The sequence below is a fragment of the Thalassophryne amazonica genome, chromosome 22 (genome assembly GCF_902500255.1).
Source record: "Thalassophryne amazonica chromosome 22, fThaAma1.1, whole genome shotgun sequence".
Taxonomy (NCBI): Eukaryota; Metazoa; Chordata; class Actinopteri; order Batrachoidiformes; family Batrachoididae; genus Thalassophryne; species Thalassophryne amazonica.
This window is the reverse complement of record NC_047124.1, coordinates 101,938-124,652: the sequence shown is the minus strand read 5'-3', so window position 1 is coordinate 124,652 and position 22,715 is coordinate 101,938. Positions and strand designations below refer to the sequence as shown.

The window sequence follows — 22,715 nt, the reverse complement described above, 5'->3', positions numbered from 1 at the left end:
GTTCCAGCTGTGGGGTCAGTGGATGGAAACAGTGGGAACTCTGGCTGACACCCAATGTGACGCCGTCACAGACGTCACAGGCTGCAGAGGTCGTCCCTGCATAGATCGCTGTCTGACTCTGTCTCTGTCATATACATAGCCTTTGTCTTTTATAACAAACAGTCACTTTATCAACTTGTAGTATAAACATACAAAGCTTGTGCTGTTTGTTTGAACAGATATCCTGTCGCGACGATGGGCAGCAGTGAATGTTTCACACTGATCTGAGATCAGGCATTGTTAACTGGTAGTCTGTGAAGAACCAAATGCTCTTGTCTAATATGATGTTCTGCTATGCATTTCTGTGGGCCTCCAGATTGGTAGGCTTTGGAAAAGGTCTGGTGGCTACCATGGCAACCACTACTTGTTAATGCAGCCATATTCATAATAGAATACAGAGAAAAGGAACACATCTTGGTTGCATCTTAAACATCCTGGAGATTAAAAATTTATACCATTCAAAACTTACACGACAACACTTGTATTTTTGAATACTATAGAATTCTTATGATTTTTTTCTTTTGCAAATTAAAAGGTATTTGAATTTGACACTGCAGACACTAAATGATCCTGAACTCCTTTGGTGTTCTCAAGTGCTCAGCTGCTTTTCTTGCTTTCACACCAAAGAACTTCCACTTATTGCGTCTCAGTATTATCATCATCAAGATATTTTTAGACTGTAGAGTTTTTTCCCATTATTTTTATTGACATTTTCATAAAACAAACAACTGTGTCAACAGACACCAAACAAACCAGATAAATAAAATATTACAGCTCTTAATAATGAAAATAAAATACAGGAAGTAGTGGTGGGTTGTATTTGCACTGTGAATAACACATATTTATAAACAAGATTTACTTGCATTAGAGTCCTTTTAAAATGACATGGGAGAGGTCCGATCCTATGTAGTCCAAATATGGGCATCACACTCTGTAGAACTGGTCTGCGTTACTGTGGATGATGCTGGTAAGATATTCAAGGGGAATCATCTCGGAAATGATCTTGCACCAACCGCTTACAGTAGGGACTTTGTCACTGATCCACTGCAACAGAATGTTTTTCCTGGCTGCAAAGGTTAAAATGTTGAACAGCCTTTTGACAGCAGATGTTTTCAGACATTGTGTGGAAGTCCCAGGATCAGGGTGACAGCATCCATTTCAATGTTAATATGAATTATTTTCCTTATTTCACAGAGAATTTCAGACCAGTATGTTTGAATTTTATAACATGACCAGAAACAATGAGTTAAGGTTCCCACATTAGTTTTGCACTTAAGACAAAGGGGAGAGTGCATGGTTGAAAAAATGCCTTCGGTGCAGAGAAATATGTAATATCTGTATCATTTTAAGTTGCATCGCTCTGGCACGTGTACAAATCGAAATCTTGTTTGCATTAGACCAAATTGAATCCCATGTTTCCTCATCTGTGTTTACTCCCAATTCCTTCTCCCACACAACTCTCACTCTCTCTGTGTCACAATTGGATAGACCATTGAGTGTATGATAAAATGAGCTCAGAGACACTTTCAAAGACTGGCCTGCCTGCAGTCCAGACCTGTCGCCCATTGAAAATGTGTGGCGCATTATGAAGTGCAAAATACGACAACGGAGACCCTGGACTGTTGAAGAACTGAAGTCGTACATCAAGCAAGAATGGGAAAGAATTCCACCTAAAAAGCTTCAACAATTAGTGTCCTCAGTTCCCAAACGCTTATTGAGTGTTGTTAGAAGGAAAGGTGATGTAACACAGTGGTAAACATACCACTGTCCCAGCTTTTTTGAAACGTGTTGCAGGCATCCATTTCAAAATGAGCAAATATTTGCACAAAAAGAATAAAGTTTATCAGTTTGAACATTAAATATCTTGTCTTTGTGGTGTATTCAATTGAATATAGGTTGTAGAGGATTCGCAGATCATTGGATTCTGTTTTTATTTACATTTTACACAATGTCCCAACTTCATTGGAATTGGGGTTGTACAAGGGCCCAAACTCAGCTAAAATAAAGTCTTATTTTAACCTACAATGCCTGTTGTCAACCGGTCAATTTTAATTTCCACAACAAAAACAGCCTTGCTTACCGGTGCTGTGTTGTTGACACAATGTCCACGGTTCGTGGAAATGCTGCACTGACCATCAGGAACCCGAACCGGTCTGTCCTCCTTCCATCAAAGCCGGGTACAGGAAGACCCCTACCTGCTGGGTCTGTTTGGCCATCCTCCCAGTTTGGTACGATGGTCACGAGAGCATGCCACTTCTGACACCAAAATTGTGGAGGCAAAAATGGACTTTAGACTCTGAGGCTGTTTGTGGAAATGAACAGTCAAGAAATTGACTGATTAAATAACAGGCTTTTAATTCGAGGCCTCGAAGACACACGCAAAGTCCAAAATCAGAACAGCAGGATTTTGAATAAGTGTGTGTACACAGCAGTTCTGAAGGAGATCTTTTGTACATTCAGAGAAAGGCAGGGCAGTACAGCAAGCAGTCACTTACACATTTGCCAGTAAATGAAACTGTTCGAGTTTCCCATGAAAACTCTCACTGAACAATGAATGTAGTTTTCGGCCTTGAAGGAGAGATGATGAGTTTTATCAGTGCAGCTGTAAAAACGTTTTAGGCAGGCTATCTGTAAGGCAAAAAATGAATAATTTTGACATGACATTTGGTTCTAAATAAATTAAATTAATTATTTGTTTTATATAATGGCTAAAATGGATCTGTGTCATTTGATATTTTATTCATTCATAAACAACAGAAAAGTGACTTATATTTTGGTGTGCGTCACTGGTGCTTTGATGTCAACAGTCCAACACAAACTTTAAATAGGAATCTAAAATTGTTCTCAGTCAACTTGCAAAATCATTCAAATAGTTCAAAGACTATTCTGACGATATAGTCTGTGATGCCGTGCACTGAGTTCGTGTACAGACTGCTGTCTGCTTTCCTCAGTCCAGCAAAAAATCGCGTCAGAAATTTGTCCAGCTTTTCATCATAACTTTATCCTTTTCATCCTAACAACTCTTCATGCCTCCAGACAGCTTATGGTGTAGTTGATTTGTTTTTTTTTGTTAGAAGAATTAGCACCACCAATTAGCTCATTCAAATCGTCATCCATCAGCAGCACAAACTCCGCCATGTTTAGCTAAACGCGTCACAGTGTGCAATAGTTCAAAATGGATGGAACCAGATTTGCACCCTAAGTGGACCCAATGTTGTGTGTGGGCCGCCAGAAGAGGAGGTACTGCTGGCCCACCACCAGAGGGCACCCTGCCTGAAGTGCGGGCTTCAGGCACGAGAGGGCACTGCCGCCATGGACACAGCCAGGGGTGACAGCTGTCACTCATTACCTCTTGACAGCTGTCACCCATCTACTCAACGTCCTCTCACTCCATAAAGACCAGACGTCATCTCCACCTCGTTGCTGAGATATCATACTTCATTGGAGGTAATATCCTCAGCCATTTGTGATTGCAATATTTGTATATTGTGAGTGTTTGCAGGAGTACTGGTACCTCCGTCGGCGAAAGCTGAGAGAGCGTTGAAGGCACTCTTTTCCCCTGAGGAATCTACAGTACTCTGCAGTTATTGAGTGAGGGTGGAGGTGGCATTCCCACCGCTGTTGTTACTGGGTGTACACACACCCACACTTGACTGTCTTTGTTCTCGCCAGCAGTACCAGATCCGACAGTCGGGGACGGTGATCACCTGGGAATTCGGGACTTGGCGGCTCCAGTATTCACCGGGTTCTGTGGCGGCGGAAATCGTGTGGTTCCGGCTCTTCTCAGGACAGACGTCTTCTATCCTCAAGCCTGCCCACACGTCACCTTTGTGGATTGACTATAATTATATTCTGAGATTGTCTGTATGTTCGTTGTGCACATTTCACAACATTAAATTGTTACCTTTTGGCTCATCTATTGGCCGTTCATTTGCGCCCCCTGTTGTGGGTCCGTGTCACTACACTTTCCCGACACCCAAATTTGCATGGTAAATGCAACACAACACAAATGGCACGAATAATCCGTCACGTGACATAGAAAGCACCAATCAATTGACAAGGATCTACTCAGCTGTCATATAAATCCAACTGGGAGGAGGCCCTGGTGAAGCCTCGGGATGCGCTGGAGGAATTATTTTCCCAGCTGGCTTGGGAATGCTTTGGGATCCCCCAGGAAGAGTTACAGGACTTGGCTGAGGATAGGGAAATGTGAGATGAACTCTGCTGCCATTGCATCCCGGACACAGATAAAAATGAATAACTGACTCATGTCAAATTTTCCATCATGAACCTTTGTTTTTGTTTCAAGTACTTACGTATTATTGTTCTTTGTGTTGTAGCTTTTTGTACAACACAACAAATATTACTTTTTAAGATGAATCAATTATTTTTCCTCGTTAAAAACATTATTTCCTGTTACCTCTGGTGGGGAACAGTAAGTAACTGAGCCTATCTCATAATTTATCCATCCTTAACCTTTTTAAATGTAAAGCTGTAATTTGCACCGATTCATTATTAAATAGGTTCATGTTGATATAGGCACACTTTTTTGTATTTTCTGGTGTTCCACCATCACAGATTATAAACTTTGCATTTTTCTTGCAGGCTTAATTTGGATCCAGAGAGGACGTGCACTGATGATCGACTCTGGGAAGCGCTAGAGATAGCTCAGCTGAAGAATATGGTGAAGGCTCTGCCTGGAGGACTTGGTACTCAGCTTAGTATTCCTTCTATAACAATACTCTTTATGCGATCATTCAACACACAAACCTGCTTCTTTCATTTTGAGTTGCCCAACTTTCAGAGTCCTTCCACCTGATTTGTTTGTGTATCCAGATGCAGTCGTGTCAGAAGGTGGCGAGAACTTCAGTGTGGGCCAAAGACAGCTTTTCTGCTTGGCCAGAGCATTTGTCAGAAAAAGCAGCATCCTCATCATGGATGAAGCCACAGCATCTATAGACATGGCCACGGTGAGATATTCTTTTTGGAGACCACCAACAGAAATGTTAACAGACATTTTAGCTTTAAAATGGAAACATCTAGTCCATCAGTGAATTGAAGTTAATTCAAAATTCTGCTTGTTTCAGATTGTCAATTATATATATTTTGAATTATCCCTCAGTTGGCAAAATCAGGTACTACTGGATTATAAGCAGCTTTATGGCTAACCCTAACAGTGTGACCATTCAGTAGGTGTGTGAAAATCCATAGAACACTGCCATCTACTGGATGGGAGTGTGAATAGCATCCAACTGTCACACGGTCGCAATTTGTTGCACTGAATCACACTTAAACAGAATTTTCAGTTTTGCAAATGCCTTTTTTTACATTGAAAAAAAAACATATTTACAAATACAGATTTATTTGTATAACCAACAAACACGTTACAGTAACTTGTGGTTGGCTTTTACAAAAATAACTAATCAGTGATCAGAGGAGGCTCATTTTCCCATAATGCCTTTTGATATCTGTGAGTTTTAATGCTTAAACCTTCAGAATTAGTGCATTACTTTAAAACTAAAAGATATTTGTGATATTTTCACTTTGTAAAAATGACGGAGTTGACCTTAATGTCGATGAACTGTCTGGAATTAGTTTCGAAACCATAAGTGAAAACTGCTTTGGCTTTGATGTCACCTGCCACACATCTGGGGCACTGTATGTTGAATGTAAATGACTCTTCCTTACAGCAGTTGGCAGGGCACAGACAGAAGCTCTGATTCGTTGTTTGTGTTGAGTTTGTGATCGCCTTTGCTTTTACTCAGAAGCGTCGGCAGTGCTTGAACTCAAAACTGGCTTGCCAGTAGCTGACAGTGTACCGGAGTCAATACTAAAGGTTAATGGTTAGCTGTAGCTTCCGCTAAATTTTTTTATCGGTTTAGTGTTATAAAGGCTAACTTTTCAGTTAGCGGTAGCGGTTATCAAACCTAACTTTTTGATTAGTTGTGCCCACCACTGGTAACTATGTAATTAAAATTATAGCTGGTTAAAAAGCCAGCAGTCACATATAAATAGATGAGTCCTCCTCCCCCACCAAACTACTCAATAATCAGATTTTTTTTCTCCTTCACAGGAGAATATTTGCAAAAAGTTGTGATGACTGCATTTGCCAACAGAACAGTCGTCACTATCGCAGTAAGTGTTCCATTCTGTTGTTGATGCTGAATGTGAAGCAAGATGCATTCAGGCGACATATTTTATATTTATATTTTATGTTGACTATCATAATGGGCAGCACGGTGGTATAGTGGTTAGCACTGTTGTCTCACAGCAAGAAGGTCATGGGATTCCCATCTGTGGCCTTCCTGGGTGGAGTTTGCATGTTCTCCCCGTGTTTGCGTGGGTTTCCTCTGGGTGCTCCAGTTTCCTCCCACATTTAAAGACATGCAGGTTAGGTGAATTGGAAAGTTTTAATTGTCTTGTGTATCAGCCCTGATCTCAATGGGACTAACCTGGTTAAATAAAAAAAATAAAAAATGTGGAGCATTGTCAGTACAGACAATTTAGAATATTTTCACTGTGTGCTACACACAATTTTACTATTGTTTACTTCAGTGGCTGTCCTTGGTGCATACATATTAACCATCTCTGAAAATATAGACTTTTGACCTTCAGTAATTACATATACCGTATTTTCTGGAGTACAAGTCTTTTTATTTCTCTTTTTATTTTATTTCTCACAAGTCTGTGAGAAATCTTGGAGTCATTTTTGATCAGGATATGTCATTCAAAGCGCATATTAAACAAATATGTAGGACTGCTTTTTTGCATTTACGCAATATCTCTAAAATCAGAAAGGTCTTGTCTCAGAGTGGTGCTGAAAAACTAATTCATGCATTTATTTCCTCTAGGCTGGACTATTGTAATTCATTATTATCAGGTTGTCCTAAAAGTTCCCTAAAAAGCCTTCAGTTAATTCAAAATGCTGCAGCTAGAGTGCTGACGGGGACTAGAAGGAGAGAGCATATCTCACCCATATTGGCCTCTCTTCATTGGCTTCCTGTTAATTCTAGAATAGAATTTAAAATTCTTCTTCTTACTTATAAGGTTTTGAATAATCAGGTCCCATCTTATCTTAGGGACCTCGTAGTACATATCACCCCAATAGAGCGCTTCGCTCTCAGACTGCGGCTTACTTGAAGTTCCTAGGGTTTGTAAGAGTAGAATGGGAGGCAGAGCCTTCAGCTTTCAGGCCTCTCCTGTGGAACCAGCTCCCAATTCAGATCAGGGAGACAGACACCCTCTCTACTTTTAAGATTAGGCTTAAAACTTTCCTTTTTGCTAAAGCTTATAGTTAGGGCTGGATCAGGTGACCCTGAACCATCCCTTAGTTATGCTGCTATAGACGTAGACTGCTGGGGGGTTCCCATGATGCACTGTTTCTTTCTCTTTTTCTGTATGCACCACTCTGCATTTAATCATTAGTGATCGATCTCTGCTCCCCTCCACAGCATGTCTTTTTCCTGGTTCTCTCCCTTCGCCCCAACCAGTCCCAGCAGAAGACTGCCCCTCCCTGAGCCTGGTTCTGCTGGAGGTTTCTTCCTGTTAAAAGGGAGTTTTTCCTTCCCACTGTAGCCAAGTGCTTGCTCACAGGGGGTCGTTTTGACCGTTGGGGTTTTACATCATTATTGTATGGCCTTGCCTTACAATAAAAGCGCCTTGGGGCAACTGTTTGTTGTGATTTGGCGCTATATAAAAAAAAAAAATTGATTGATTGATTGATTGATTGATTCCCTACAAGTTTAGGAGGTCGTGCAACTTAGACTCTGGTTCAGTTTATATACAAGTAAGTAAGGATTAAACAACTCGAAGCCGTGCATTATACGGTTTGAATGCACGACGTGGAGTCTAAAACACCACAACGCAAAGCGGAGTGGTGTTACTCCGCGAAGAGCATTCAAACCATATAATGCATGGCTTTGAGTTGTTTAATCCGCTTATACCATGGTCCCACACACTGAGCTAACACACATATTTATTTAACTTTTTTCGTGTTCTCTTCTTCTTTCCCGTCTTCAATCTTGTCCAGTTCATCCGATGTTAAATCTTTATGCCGTTGCTTTTGCTCTTGTTTGCTCTCCTCCTCTTCCCATTCCCCAAAAATTTTATTTTGGCCAATAATATTAAAATTCACTTGGAAATCCATGTTTTATTGCGTTTCTGTCATTTGCCTGTCAAAACACAGCTAATCTGTGGCAACTGATTTGCGCATTACTATGGTGACGACCAGAGCAGAGTGATATTACAGTGACTTAACTCGCCGAACTACGTGTGCATATACACGAAAATAATGCACGCCAGTTAAACATGGAATTCTCACTGACCGTGGTATAACAAAAAGTTATGCATTTGTTAATAATGACAATAATAATAATAACTATTTATAGTGTTTTCCTGGAAATCAAAGCACTAAACAAAATTAAGTCCCAGACCATAATGCTGGCAACTTATACCGTTTTGTTGTCTTTCTGATGCCTGATTCTGTTTTTTCTCTGTTTAAGGTGCAGCTCCATCCAGAGATGGGTGGTATCTGTGCTGGCAATCCTCCGTCCTGTGCACCAACAGTATTTCTGTATATTCATTTTGTGATTGTTCTGTAATTTATGTCTGTAGAATGGCCCAAGCAGAGGGTCACCCCTTTGAGTCTGGTCTGCTTGAGGTTTCTTCCTCAGAGGAGTTTTTCCTTACCACTGTGCTCTGGGGTTAGTAAGGTTAGACCTTACTTGTATGAAGCGCCTTGAGGCAACTCTGTCTGATTTGGTGCTGTATAAATGAAACTAAATTGAAATTGAAATTGAAAAATGTACCATGTCTGTGTCTCAGGTCAGCTTACCACTGCTGCTGGAAGTACAAGATCCAGAAGGAAGCTCAGAGGGGACAGGGCCTTCTATTGCGGCTCCTAAAATTAGGAACAGCTTGCCCTGTCTGTGAGAGAGGCACCTTCACTGCCTATTTTTAATGTTGTTTAAAACCATTTTTCCTCCTTGGTTTTCGGCCCCAGCAAGACTTAGTTTTAAATTGGACTTCTTATTTATTTATTAAATGTGTTTTAATGGATGTTTTTAGTGTGCAGCACTTTGTGCCAGCAGTGCTATGTTAAGTGCTTTAAAAATAAAGTTGGTAAAAATGGAGGAATAAGGGTCAGAAATTGGATTCAGCCTTGTTGTCCCTTCATAGGTCACCAACTACCTAAACTGGGTGGTGAGGAACCTGGCAGACCTGGAATCCGATGGGAGCAGTGAAGAAGATAAACACTTTCTCAGCACAGAATCAGAGAACTACGAGGGATCTATAGGTAACTGAAGCCTTGTTATCATAAAGACATTGAAGTTTAATCCAAAAACAAAAACCCATTTCCATTATTTTTGTAATGCACCATGTAATGTACTGGTGTTGGACAGCGATTGGTTTCGCGGTTAGCATTGTTGCCTCACAGTCAGAAGGTCGGGGATTGATTCCCACCCGTGTCCTTCCTGTGTGGAGTTGCATGTTCTACTTGTTGTTTGTGGGCTCCATCCAGGTGCTCCAGCTTCCTCCCACTTCTAAAGACATGCAGGTTAGGTGGACTGGAACTGTGTAATTGTCCATGTCTCCCTTGTAAAGAGATCTTGGTCTCAATGGGACGAAACTGGTTAATAAAGGTTAAATTATTACTCATTTGCATTTTATGGAATTGTCAGCTATGACATTATGGTCATGTGGCACATTTCTCAGGACATCATGTAGCACGTAGTGCCTCAGGTGTTGATGACCCCATCAGCTGGAGAAGGCCAAGAAGATGCCCATATTTTGTCTGGCTCTGGCAGATATAGGCTTACTTTAGAGAGGATGGGATGGACTACTTGTCTGCCTGGGTGGTTGGCATCCAGGACCCAAGGTGGTTCTGTGATGCAAAATATACAACCCTGGCAAAAATGATGGAATCACCGGCCTCGGAGGATGTTCATTCAGTTGTTTAATTTTGTAGAAAAAAGCAGATCACAGACATGACACAAAACTAAAGTCATTTCAAATGGCAACTTTCTGGCTTTAAGAAACACTATAAGAAATCAGGAAAAAATTTGTGGCAGTCAGTAATGGTTACTTTTTAGACCAAGCAGAGGGATAAAAATATGGACTCACTCAATTCTGAGGAATAAATTATGGAATCACCCTGTAAATTTTCATCCCCAAAACTAACACCTGCATCAAATCAGATCTGCTCATTAGTCTGCATCTAAAAAGGAGTGATCACACCTTGGAGAGCTGTTGCACCAAGTGGACTGACATGAATCATGGCTCCAACATGAGAGATGTCAACTGAAACAAAGGAGGGATTATCAAACTCTTAAAAGAGGGTAAATCATCACGCAATGTTGCAAAGATGTTGGTTGTTCACAGTCAGCTGTGTCTAAACTCGGACCAAATACAAACAACATGGGAAGGTTGTTAAAGGCAAACATACTGGTAGACCAAGGAAGACATCAAAGCATCAAGACAGAAAACTTAAAGCAATATGTCTCAAAAATTGAAAATGCACAACAAAACAAATGAACGAATGGGAGGAAACTGGAGTCAACGTCTGTGACCGAACTGTAAGAAACCGCCTAAAAAATGGGATTTACATACAGAAAAGCTAAACGAAAGCCATCATTAACACCTAAACAGAAAAAAACAAGGTTACAATGGGCTAAGGAAAAGCAATGGTGGACTGTGGATGACTGGATGAAAGTCATATTCAGTGATGAATCTCGAATCTGCATTGGGCAAGGTGATGATGCTGGAACTTTTGTTTGGTGCCGTTCAAATGAGATTTATAAAGATGACTGCCTGAAAAGAACATGTAAATTTCCACAGTCATTGATGATATGGGGCTGCATGTCAGGTAAAGGCACTGGGGAGATGGCTGTCATTACATCATCAATAAATGCACAAGTTTATGTTGTATTTTGGACACTTTTCTTATCCCATCAATTGAAAGGATGTTTGGGGACGATGAAATCATTTTTCAAGATGATAATGCATCTTGCCATAGAGCAAAAACTGTGAAAACATTCCTTGCAAAAAGACACATAGGGTCAATGTCATGGCCTGCAAATAGTCCAGATCTTAATCCAATTGAAACTTTGGTGGAAGTTGAAGAAAATGGTCCATGACAAGGCTCCAACCTGCAAAGCTGATCTGGCAACAGCAATCAGAGAAGTTGGAGCCAGATTGATGAAGTACTGTTTGTCACTCATTAAGTCCATGCCTCAGAGACTGCAAGCTGTTAGAAAAGCCAGAGGTGGTGCAACAAAATACTAGTGATATGTTGGAGCATTCTTTTGTTTTTCATGATTCCATCATTTTTTCCTCAGAAATGAGTGATTCCATATTTTTTTCCCTCTGCTTGGTCTATAAAAGTAACCGTTACTGACTGCCACAATTTTTTTTTTCCTGATTTCTTATAGTGTTTCTTAAAGCCAGAAAGTTGCCATTTGAAATGACTTTAGTTTTGTGTCATGTCTGTGATCTGCTTTTTTTTTACAAAATTAAACAGCTGAATGAACATCCTCCGAGGCCGGTGATTCCATAATTTTTGCCAGGGGTTGTACAATTCATTTTATTTTCTATCTCTTTCTGTTAACTGTTCATTTAATGTTTTAATATATCTTTTTAAATTAAATGAAATGAAATCAAAAACATTGTAGGAGAGGCAAAAAAGTGAGTAAAACCACCTTAAAAATATTTAGAACCACAAATAAACTTGAGTCTTGGTTTGTTTATTTTTTTGCCATTAAAATTGGCCATCACTTATTAAAATAAATAACTTGAGTCTTGGTTTGTTTATTTGTTTTGCCATTAAAATTGGCCATCACTTATTAAAATAAAATAACTTCTTCAGGGCTTCTCAAAGTCTGGGGACTATTTAATCACAGCACAGCAAACGAGGTCAGTAGGCTGAGCGAGTGTGAATGAGGAGGATTAGATATCCCTCGCTCAATGCTTTCAGGCTGCTGCAGGCAGCGGAGGAGGGGAGACCCGCTGCCGCTCGGTGACAACAGAGACTTTCACTTTCAGTCACCAAACATCAGAAAAGTCTCCAGTAATGCCAGGAAAAGCTAGATTTGTCGCTAGTCGCTTTTGAGGAAATAAGTCGTCAAGAGGGTTTGGAAAGTCATAGATTTAGCGAGAAAGTCACCAAGTTGGCAACGCTGAATATAAAGACGAGCAACGTGAACTCAACCGTGCACAGCCCTGTACCGAACCGAATATCCTGTACTGAAACGGTTCAATACAAATACATGTATCGTTGCACCCTTAGCGTGGGCAGAGCGGAGAATCAGATGATCAAATGAGTTAATTTGTGACCCCCAACAGCTAATAAGCTAAAGCTAGATTTAAAATAAGAGCAACACCCCTGCCTTGCTTCACATCACGAGGGATGTGACTAAATGATATGCTGGGGGCAGGCCTCATTTAAGTGGAGGACAGCTGTAGGTTTAAGCCAGGTTTCACATAACCCAATCATATCTAAGTGATGATCCATAATTAAGATACGATAAGATAAAATGCCTTTTATTGTCATTGAAAAAAATTCAACAAAATTTAAATTGCAGCTTCACTTTGTCTAACAAAAAACCTCATACAACAATTTAAGACAAAGGACAAAAATACACATTCAACTATATACACAGAGAATACAGTAGGCAAAGAAATGCAGCAGGGAATATCAAAAAGTGCTGTACGCATAGCAGCTCTATAGATAAAAGTGCTGTGTGCATGACAGTTCTATAAACAAAGTGCAATGTGCCAGGAGTTGCAGACCCTGTAAATAAATAAATAAACAGTCCAGATATACTGAATGCATGATTACAGTCGCTAAAAAGGTGTCTGTGTGTGTATGTGTCGACAGCCTAGGAGAAAAAAACTTGTCTCAGTCTATTTGTAGTGACCTTATATTCTGTACCGCATGCCTGATGGAAGCGGTACAAACAGTCTGTGGCCCGGTGACTGGAGTCCGCAGCGATAGATTGGCCCTTTTCTTGACACGACCCTCATAAATGGAGTCCAAGTCTGGGAGGGGGCAGCCAACAATGCCCTGTGCTGTCCTCACCACCCGTGCCAGACTCTTCTTCTCCTGGGCCGTACAGCTGCCGTACCACACAGTCACACTAAGGCAGAGCTCTCTATTGTGCCCTGTAAAAGTTTGCCAGCAGTCGGGAGGATGTCCAGCACGTTTCAGTTTCCTGAGAAGAACCTTTGTTGCGCCTTCTTCACCAGATGGGAGGTTTCATAGACCAAGACAGATCAGATGTAATATGGAGGCCCAGAAATTTGATGTTATCCCACACACTCCACCACTCTCCTCCGCCTATGAGGAGGGGGACGTGGTCCGTTTCTTGGCCCTCCTAAAATCCACAATGACCTCCTTGGTCTTCCCTGTGTTCAGTGTCAGATTGTTAACTGAACACCACTGAATAAGCCGCTGGACCTCCTCTCTGTAGTGGGTCTCATTATTATCTGAAATGAGACTCACTACTGTGGTGTCATCTGCAAACTTCACAACTGTGTTTGTGGGGTGGATGGCAGTACAATCGTGTGTGCAAAGAGCGAAGAGGGCTGGGCTACGCACACAGCCTTGCGGAGTGCCTGTGTTAAGGACCAGAGAAGACGATGTAAGGTCACCTATTCTCACCACCTGAGACCTATTGGTGAGGAAGTCTCTGATCCAAGAGCACAGCAGCACAGGCAAACCCAACTGGTATAGCTTCAGTGTCAGCTTGTCTGGGATGACTGTGTTAAAAGCTGAGCTGAAGTCTACAAATAGCATCCTAACATATGTGTTAGGGTGCTGCAGATGAAGCCAGTAGGTGTTTTTTTTTTTTTGCTGCGCGTCCTGAGCTGCTTCGTGCCGACGCGCAAAATCCTCCACACGTCTTTCATTACAAAATCTTCTGTAACAGTGGAATGTGCCGCAGAAGTGTCCAGCTCTATTGCCATTTCTGTGGTAGTCACATGATGTCCCGGATCAACACAGCCTTCAGTTTAGAAATGATCTGGTCGATCCAGCCTGTCGAATGGCTGCTCGGTGCGTCGCGTGCCGTCCGCCGCTGTGGGCTGTCTTTAAAAAGGTTTTAACACTCCTTAATCCATGTGACGCCGACAGAATCTTCACCGATATCCAACTGAATCTATTGAATGGTTTCCAACTGCCTGTCTCTAACAGTTTTGAAAAAAATTTCATGGAGCAAAGCAGTCTCTCAGCAAGTTCTCAGACAAAAGAAATCCGACGGGAGGGGTGGACCAGTGCTCACACAAAGCCTGCCCACAGGCGAATGACGCAACTGACAGGCGTGGAAAAACTCACACATGCGCACAAAGGTTCAAGCTTGGCTGATGCAATCACACGATTCAAATCCATATAGTTTTTGGAAAAAAAAAAAAGGTTCGATACTTTTTGGACAGACCTCGTATGCATTTACTTCTGGCTTCCTTCACATATTACCATTTTTGACATGATATCCAACCATTTATCTTGTGAGATTTCCATGTCAAGATCCCTCTGCCATAGCATTTTGATATTTGAAGAATCACCACTTCTATCATTATTCAGCAACATGTAGAATTGAGAGGCAGTGTGACATTCCTGTGACCACTTAATAAAATCTAGAATGAGATTCTCACCACCCTCTTTAAATTTGGATGTCACACAATGTCTCATTTGTAGATATTTCCAAAAATGTTCCTTCCCTTCCAGTTTAAACTTGCGAACAAGTTCTGCATAGGACATGAAATGCTCATCTCTGTATAAATCTCCGATGGTATGAATGCCACAGGAATGCCACTTTCCCCAAAACACAGGTTTCTTATCAATACAAATAGAAGGATTGTTCCAAAGTGATGCATATTTTTGAACAGAATGGGATTGTTTAATTATTTTATGTACTTTCAACCAAACCTGACCAGAATGTATAAGAACTGGGTTTGTGGTTAATTCATGCATTTATTTCCTCTAGGCTGGACTATTGTAATTCATTATTATCATCAGGTTGTCCTAAAAGGTCCCTAAAAAGCCTTCAGTTAATTCAAAATGCTGCAGCTAGAGTACTGACGGGGACTAGAAGGAGAGAGCATATCTCACCCATATTGGCCTCTCTTCATTGGCTTCCTGTTAATTCTAGAATAGAATTTAAAATTCTTCTTCTTACTTATAAGGTTTTGAATAATCAGGTCCCATCTTATCTTAGGGACCTCGTAGTACCATATCACCCAATAGAGCGCTTCGCACTCAGACTGCAGGCTTACTTGTAGTTCCTAGGGTTTGTAAGAGTAGAATGGGAGGCAGAGCCTTCAGCTTTCAGGCTCCTCTCCTGTGGAACCAGCTCCCAATTCAGATCAGGGAGACAGACACCCTCTCTACTTTTAAGATTAGGCTTAAAACTTTCCTTTTTGCTAAAGCTTATAGTTAGGGCTGGATCAGGTGACCCTGAACCATCCCTTAGTTATGCTGCTATAGATGTAGACTGCTGGGGGGTTCCCATGATGCACTGTTTCTTTCTCTTTTTGCTCTGTATGCACCACTCTGCATTTAATCATTAGTGATCGATCTCTGCTCCCCTCCACAGCATGTCTTTTTCCTGGTTCTCTCCCTCAGCCCCAACCAGTCCCAGCAGAAGACTGCCCCTCCCTGAGCCTGGTTCTGCTGGAGGTTTCTTCCTGTTAAAAGGGAGTTTTTCCTTCCCACTGTAACCAAGTGCTTGCTCATAGGGGGTCGTTTTGACCGTTGGGGTTTTACATAATTATTGTATGGCCTTGCCTTACAATATAAAGCGCCTTGAGGCAATTGTTTGTTGTGATTTGGCGCTATATAAAAAAATTGATTGATTGATTGATTTTTTTTTTTGCAATAATTTATGTTTTGGCTCAAAAGGAGTGCATATCAGCTTCCAACTTCAACCAATCTAGTCCTTCCCCAGTCTGCTACCAGTATTTCACTAGTTTGACCATTTCAAATGATAAGTAGTAGAAAATTGGGTTGGGCAGTCCAGGCCACCCTTCTCCCTTGGTGCATACAGTTTGGTCATTTTAATTCTGGCTTTTTTACCCTCCCATAAAAACTGTTTAAGTAAGTTTTCATACTGTTTAAAGATAGTCAATGGTATTACAATGGGCAGCATCATTAATAGGTAGTTGAACTGAGGGGATATAATCATTTTAATTATATTACTCTTACCCCAGAGTGAAATTGGTAGTTTTTCCCATTTTTCTAAATTTGTCCTAATTTTAAGCAACACTGGATCAAAGTTAAACTGAGGCATGTCCTCCAAACTTGTTCTGAAATAGTGAGACGTTCATTCTCCATCTAGAACCCCTCCTCTCCTCGACTCCCAGTTCCAGACAGAGTTCCACAGCTGCATGGTCAGTGAGTGCAATAGTTTTAATGGAGCAACTTGCTACACAATTTAGTAGGGAGTTTGAAACCAAAAACATATCCAATCTCGAGAATGACTTGTGACAATGAGAGTAAGATGTATACTCTCTTTTACATGGATTAATGAGCCTCCATGCATCTGTCAAACCCATATCCTCTGTCATCATGAAAACTGCCTCTCTGCCCTTATTACTAAGTGGCACCTTATATTTACTTCGGTCAAGGCAGGGGTCCAAAACTTCATTAAAATCCCCAGCTAGTATAATTTGTCTCTCCATCTCCCCCAAAATTATATTTACATCATGGAAAAATTGGGGATCCTCCTTATTTGGTGCATATATATTGCACAGTGTCATCATTATGCCCTCTATCAGTGCCTGAACACATATGACTCTTCCCTCTGTGTCCTTGGACTCTTTAACCAATTTAAAGTGAATATTTCTTCTAATTAGGATCATGACTCCATTGCAAGCACTTGAATATGAGCTATGAAATATATGACCAGCTCATCCTGTTTTAAATTTGGACTCTTCCCCTTTGTTCAAATGAGTCTCTTGTAAGAATACTATGTCTGCCTGATTTGATTTTAAATAAGCCCATACTTTATGCCTCTTTGCAGGATTTCCACTTCCATTAATATTCCAAGACATTATTTTAATGCATTTTCCAGTTATTGCTGGAATAAATATAATATATGTAACCTGTAATCCCAGATATATTACATACAAATCCCACCCCATAGTGTGCCACCAGCCAAAAAAAAAAAGAAAAAGAAAAGAAACCTTAACGTGAAAAAAGAACATTTCTAACATTGCAATTCTGACAACAAATTGCAAATCGATCTGCACCATAACTTCAGAACACGTGAACTAGAAGCAGCCAAACCTAGAACAAAACCTTATCGGGTCCGTGAAAGGCGCCGCTCTCTTCCTCCTTGGTGACCGTGGTCTGGGTCTGCTCCTCCTCCGACATATTCATCACGACATGTTGTGTGTGGCTCCTGGTGCATCTAATCTGTCACTGCCGTCATCCTCATCCTTTTCGAAAAACTTTTCCGCTGCTACCGCAGAAGTGAAGCTCATATTCCTCCCCTTCCACTTCACTCTCAGTGTCGCTGGGAATGCAAGTGTGTACTTCACATGATGCCGCTGCAGTTTGCGCTTCACCACAGTGAAATTCTTCCTCCTCGCCGCCAGCTCTCTGGACATGTCCGGGAACACAGACAGACGGCAGCCCTCCCACTCAAACCCGCGCTTCTCTTTGCGGTGATGAGCACTTCTCTCTGGCTGACTGTTGCAGAAAACGAACCAGTATTGGCCGCGGAGGTTTGCCCGGATCCGGCGGGGGTCCCAATGCGCGGTGCGCCCGCTCCATCTCGAACTCAGGGTCAGCTGCGTTCACCCCCCAGCCCCTCCACGAGCAACTTCTTAACACAACTCAAAAGTGTCTCATCCACACCAACAGTCTCTTTTAAGCCCTCCACTCTCACATTATTCCTCTTGCTGTAGTTTTCAAGGGCCTGAATGTGATCCCACATTGACTCCACTAGCTTGTCTCTCTTGCTCTCTGTCGTCTGCAGGTTATCGTGCGCATCTTCAAGGCTCGATATGCGTATGCGTATTGTCAAATCATCCAACTTCTGCTTTATAAATGAGACTTTGGAAGCAACAGTCTGTAGAGTACTGCTTATTTTGATCACCTCGGCGAACAGGGTCCCTTCTCTCTCACATTGTTGCTGCGAAGGTGCTATGGGGGCTAGGCTAGGTAGCACTTCAGCTTCATTCAGCAGAGCGCTGCGGGTATTCTTCCCCTTTTGCTTGGAACCCATGGTAAATTCGAGCCGATTTTCTCAACAAAAGTGAAAACCACCGTTTCCACACATACGACACTGTAAATCACTTCGAAAATGAGTCGCACTTTCAGTATTAGTCAAAATAAAATGTCAAAAGACGGAGAGTCCCTAGCCAGCTGCCATTCCGCTCGCGGTGCCCACGTGACTCCCCGGTCCTTATTATTGAAATGCTCTTCTATGTGCTGTTTATACCAGAGTTTTGCCTGCTTAATTCCACTCCTCAGTTCAGATCGAGCCCTGCAGTAAGCCTGCCTGTCTCCAGCCCGGTACGCAGCATCTCAGGCCTTCAGCAGGGACCATACTGTGCTATCCAACCATGATTTCTGACTGGGAAACTCCTTAATGACCTTTACAGGGAGGATAGCATCAGTACAGCTGGATGTAACCCAGGACAGATGATGTATATTCTTCCAGGTCTGCCCCATCCCTAAACACACTCCAGTCCGTATCCTCAAAGCAGTCCTGTAGTGCGGAGGAGGCCTCATCAGACCAAACTTGAACTGTCCTGATGGTTGTACATGCCAGAGGCTTATAAGCAGGAATCAGCTCCACTGAACTGTGGTCGGACATGCCCAGATGTGGTGCTGCTACAGCCTTGTAAGCACCAGGAATATTACAATATACCTGATCCAAAATATTATTGTCTCTGGTAGGGAAGTTTATGTACTTATGAAATTTAGGAAACACTGCCTTTAATTCAACATGATTAAAATCTCCAGCCACAATCACAGCCGTCTCTGGGTTGGCATTCATCTGCTCATTAATCAGGCCGTACAGCACCTCTAACGCTACTTTAGCATTCGCCCGTGGTGGTTTGTAGACAGTTACGATCACAATACGATCTCAATACGATCACAATACGATCTCACCAACTTAAAAGGTCTGCATTTCACCGCCAAATATTCCAAATCAGGAGAGCATGTTGCAACAATATATGTGGCTGTGCACCAAAGGTTGTTTACATACAGCGCCAGGCCCCCACCTCTGCTCTTACCTGAAGCCACAGTCCTGTCCACCCGAAGAGAGAGCGTCCCTCTATCTCCACCGCCGTATCTGGGATGTTATCATCCAGCCAGGTCTCTGTAACAGCGACCACACAGCTGTCCATTCTTCGCGAGATAATCCTGAGTTAGATCTCGTCAATCTTGTTGGCCTGTCACTGGCAAGGAAGAGACCAGGAAGGGCCGGTCTGTACGGGCTAGCTTGTAGCCTAGCACACAAGCCGGCTCTCTTACCCCATTTCTATTTACGGAAACACTGTCTCCTGGGCAGCTGCGTGGAAAAAATCATAGGCTCAGTAGTCCTTCGCAACTCCGGTAAAATAAAGTCCAGTTTCAGGGATATGTGAAGCCTGCATTGTAGCCCAATATTCCATAATTCCGACCTACTGTACTGCACTAGTACCTCCACTACCATTGTGTACATAGACATAAGTAAAAACAAACAAACAAACAAATGAACACAAGCATAGCCACGGGAGCTGCAAGCCACAGCGTATACACGCATGTTAATGAGACCCAGACTAAGGACCTCAGTGGGGTTGTCAGTTGGACTGTTTCAGTTTAAGGGTGGTTCCAGAGTAGCATATATAAGATGTCTGGAAGTAGGTTTAGGTTTGAGACATTCCATGCCAGTTGTAGGTAGCAGACATAAAATCTTTGATATTGCTGGAACAACCATTGGGTCACCCTCAGTTTCAACATCATCCAATGTAGTAATGGGTATTAAGTTTGCAAATCATATTCTTTATGATTTTTATGGACACGTCTACGGAAGCAGGCCACAGTCTCAACTTGTGAATTTCCCTCCCTGGCAGATAAACTGCACCATGACCACCATGGATTTTCTACACTAATTTCCCCGCTAAGCTAATGGATTCCACACCCACATTTGTCATAAACCTTGCAGAGTCTCTAATCACCTGGTCTGCTATAAAATCCTAATGTTACCCTCCCTGTTGATAGGGAGGGGTGTTATTTCAAAACATTTGGAAATTTATAAATGTTTGCATGGAATATAGAAATATACACAGAATAAACCATAGCAGGATAAATTTTGGGTCATTTGCTTCCAAAAACCCATATGGACGGAGCGTTTGAAAATTTCAAGGACACGTGGTCGTATATGTGCTGCTGACGTAGAAACCCACTCTGTTGCTTCTAATTAGTTCATTGGGCCATGTCATTCTTTACATGTGATGATTCTACTCAACTGATGTTCCTGAAATAAAAACTACATAGATTTTGTTTGTTACAATTGATCGTAACATATGTGCTGAAATTAAGGTTTTTGTCAATTACTCTTAAAAAACAACAGATAGCCTTATTGTTACTATAGAATTGAATATAAACTTGGGGTCAAGCAACATTGGAGCCAAATTCAAGTGTCTAGGTGCAGCAGTTCTCAAGATATGACATTTTCGTCGATATTTTTGGCAATTTTGAACCCGATATCTTCACTGGCTCTGTCCATATGGGTTTTTGGAACCAAATGACACCAAAATTTATCATGCTATGGTTTATTCCGTGTATATTTCCATATTCCATGCAAACATTTATAGATTCCCAAATTTTTTGAATAACACCCCTCCCTACTGTCGAGCTCTATCTATGTTCATAGACAAGAATGCGCCGCCTTCCCCAGTAGGGCGAAGGCCATCTGGCATCAGCAAGCCATGGCGGCCCCAGAACAAAGGCCAGTTATCAAAAAAAACTAAAGCCTTGCTGTCTAGAAAATTGCACCAGCCACCTATTTATGATGTCAGCCTGCTAAACACCTCATCATTACCCCAAAATGGGAGGAGAGAATAGGCAAGAATAGGCAAGAACTGATTCAGTTTTCAAGGACATACTTCAAAGGTAAAAGTCAGGAAAAATCTTAAAAAACTACAAAAAAATCCAATCTTTAACATTGAACAAATTTTCAAAAATTCATAACTCAGTCAAAAAAGATCAAATTTCTTTCATATTTGAGAGTGTTGTGTAGGATGGTATCCTTTATCGGCTCATCTGGATCTGATACAGATTGCAAATTTTGTGGCCATTTAAATTTAACATTGAATATCCCATTTAATGTTTATTTTACATTATATCTTAATCAATGTGCCCAATCACTCTCATATTTGAAAGTGATGTGCAGACTATCACTCACTATCACCTGCCAAAGTTTGATATGGATCTGATCCAGATTGCGGACATTTGAATTTTATATTGAAAAGCCCTTTTGGTGTACTTTTGCATTGTATCTCAGTTAAAGTGCCTCAACCACTCTCATTTGTGACAATGACGTGCATACTGGCACTCTCAATGAATAGACTAAGTTGATCTGCCTCTAATCCGTATTGTGTTTTAGCGGATATTTGGCATTGAAAAGCTATTTTGATCTATATTTTGTATTATATTTTATCTTATAAAAAGCCATGTCTAACAGGACATTGACCTTGAAAATTTTTTCCAAGATAAAATTTGTGGAATGGAAACTAGTGTTGACAGAGGTTTGTGCTCTATGAGCACAGTAGTCTAGTTGATATTGTTTTGCATGCATTGATTAAAGAGATAATTTGAATAAAGTTCACACTGACAATGGGAACCCAGTTCAAAAGAGGTTACTTCCCCAGCCAAGGCTGGTACTCAGTTACAGCTGAGTGAACTATGACAGTGCAGGATGAAATGTCTTTTGCAAGGGCACAGGCAGTAGTGTGACCCGGAATCGAACCCAGGTTTAGTAGCCCAACTCCTTACAAAGTGTCAGACATGTTGAGAAATATTTGGTTTTTAAAAGTCAAAATTTGCTAACTATTAACTCACTCGATGTCTTTGACTCTAAACGCATCTTTTCCGATAGTAACGCCCCGCGCCAAAGACGCATCATCGAGCCAATTTCTTTTCTTCCTCTTTTCTTTTCCTTGTGGTATGTTTGTTGTTGACATGGACATAGAACTCAATTTTCTATGGGTCTTGAAAAAACACTCAATGCTGAAGAAATCCTGGCACTGGGATGTTCTGACCTTTGAAATGGCTGCCACTCAATGAGTTAAATGTCTGAATTCATTTCCAAAAATGTTTTCCTATGTATTAGTATGGGACCCTGGACGTTTGACTTTGATTGTTGACTGATCTAAGAAAAATACAAGGCCCATAGGCCCAGTGAGTCTGCAAGTTTAATTAAAATTGGTATTCCTAACATATATACAAACACAGAGACCCAAGTGCTCGCAAGACCAAGTGGCATTCACTGAACACTATAAACAACCATAACAACCCTCGTCTGTTTCTGTCCCTTCAGATGCCTCTCAGGTGCCAGAGAACTGGCCCCAGGATGGAGAGATAAAGATCCAAGATCTGTGTGTACGTTACGATCCTATCCTCAAACCGGTACTCAAACATGTCACTGCCTACATCACACCAGGCCAGAAGGTTAGTGACACCATAC

General features: G+C 41.5%; 1 protein-coding gene across 1 annotated transcript in view; it reads left to right on the top strand.

The window, feature by feature from the left end:
- abcc9 (ATP-binding cassette, sub-family C (CFTR/MRP), member 9) overlaps positions 1 to 22,715 on the top strand; it is a 268,703-nt gene that overhangs the window by 219,533 nt on the left and 26,455 nt on the right. The window contains 2 exon segments of the mRNA XM_034163302.1: positions 4,645 to 4,748; positions 4,876 to 5,009. Of these exon segments, the coding sequence (XP_034019193.1) occupies positions 4,645 to 4,748; positions 4,876 to 5,009 (238 nt within the window).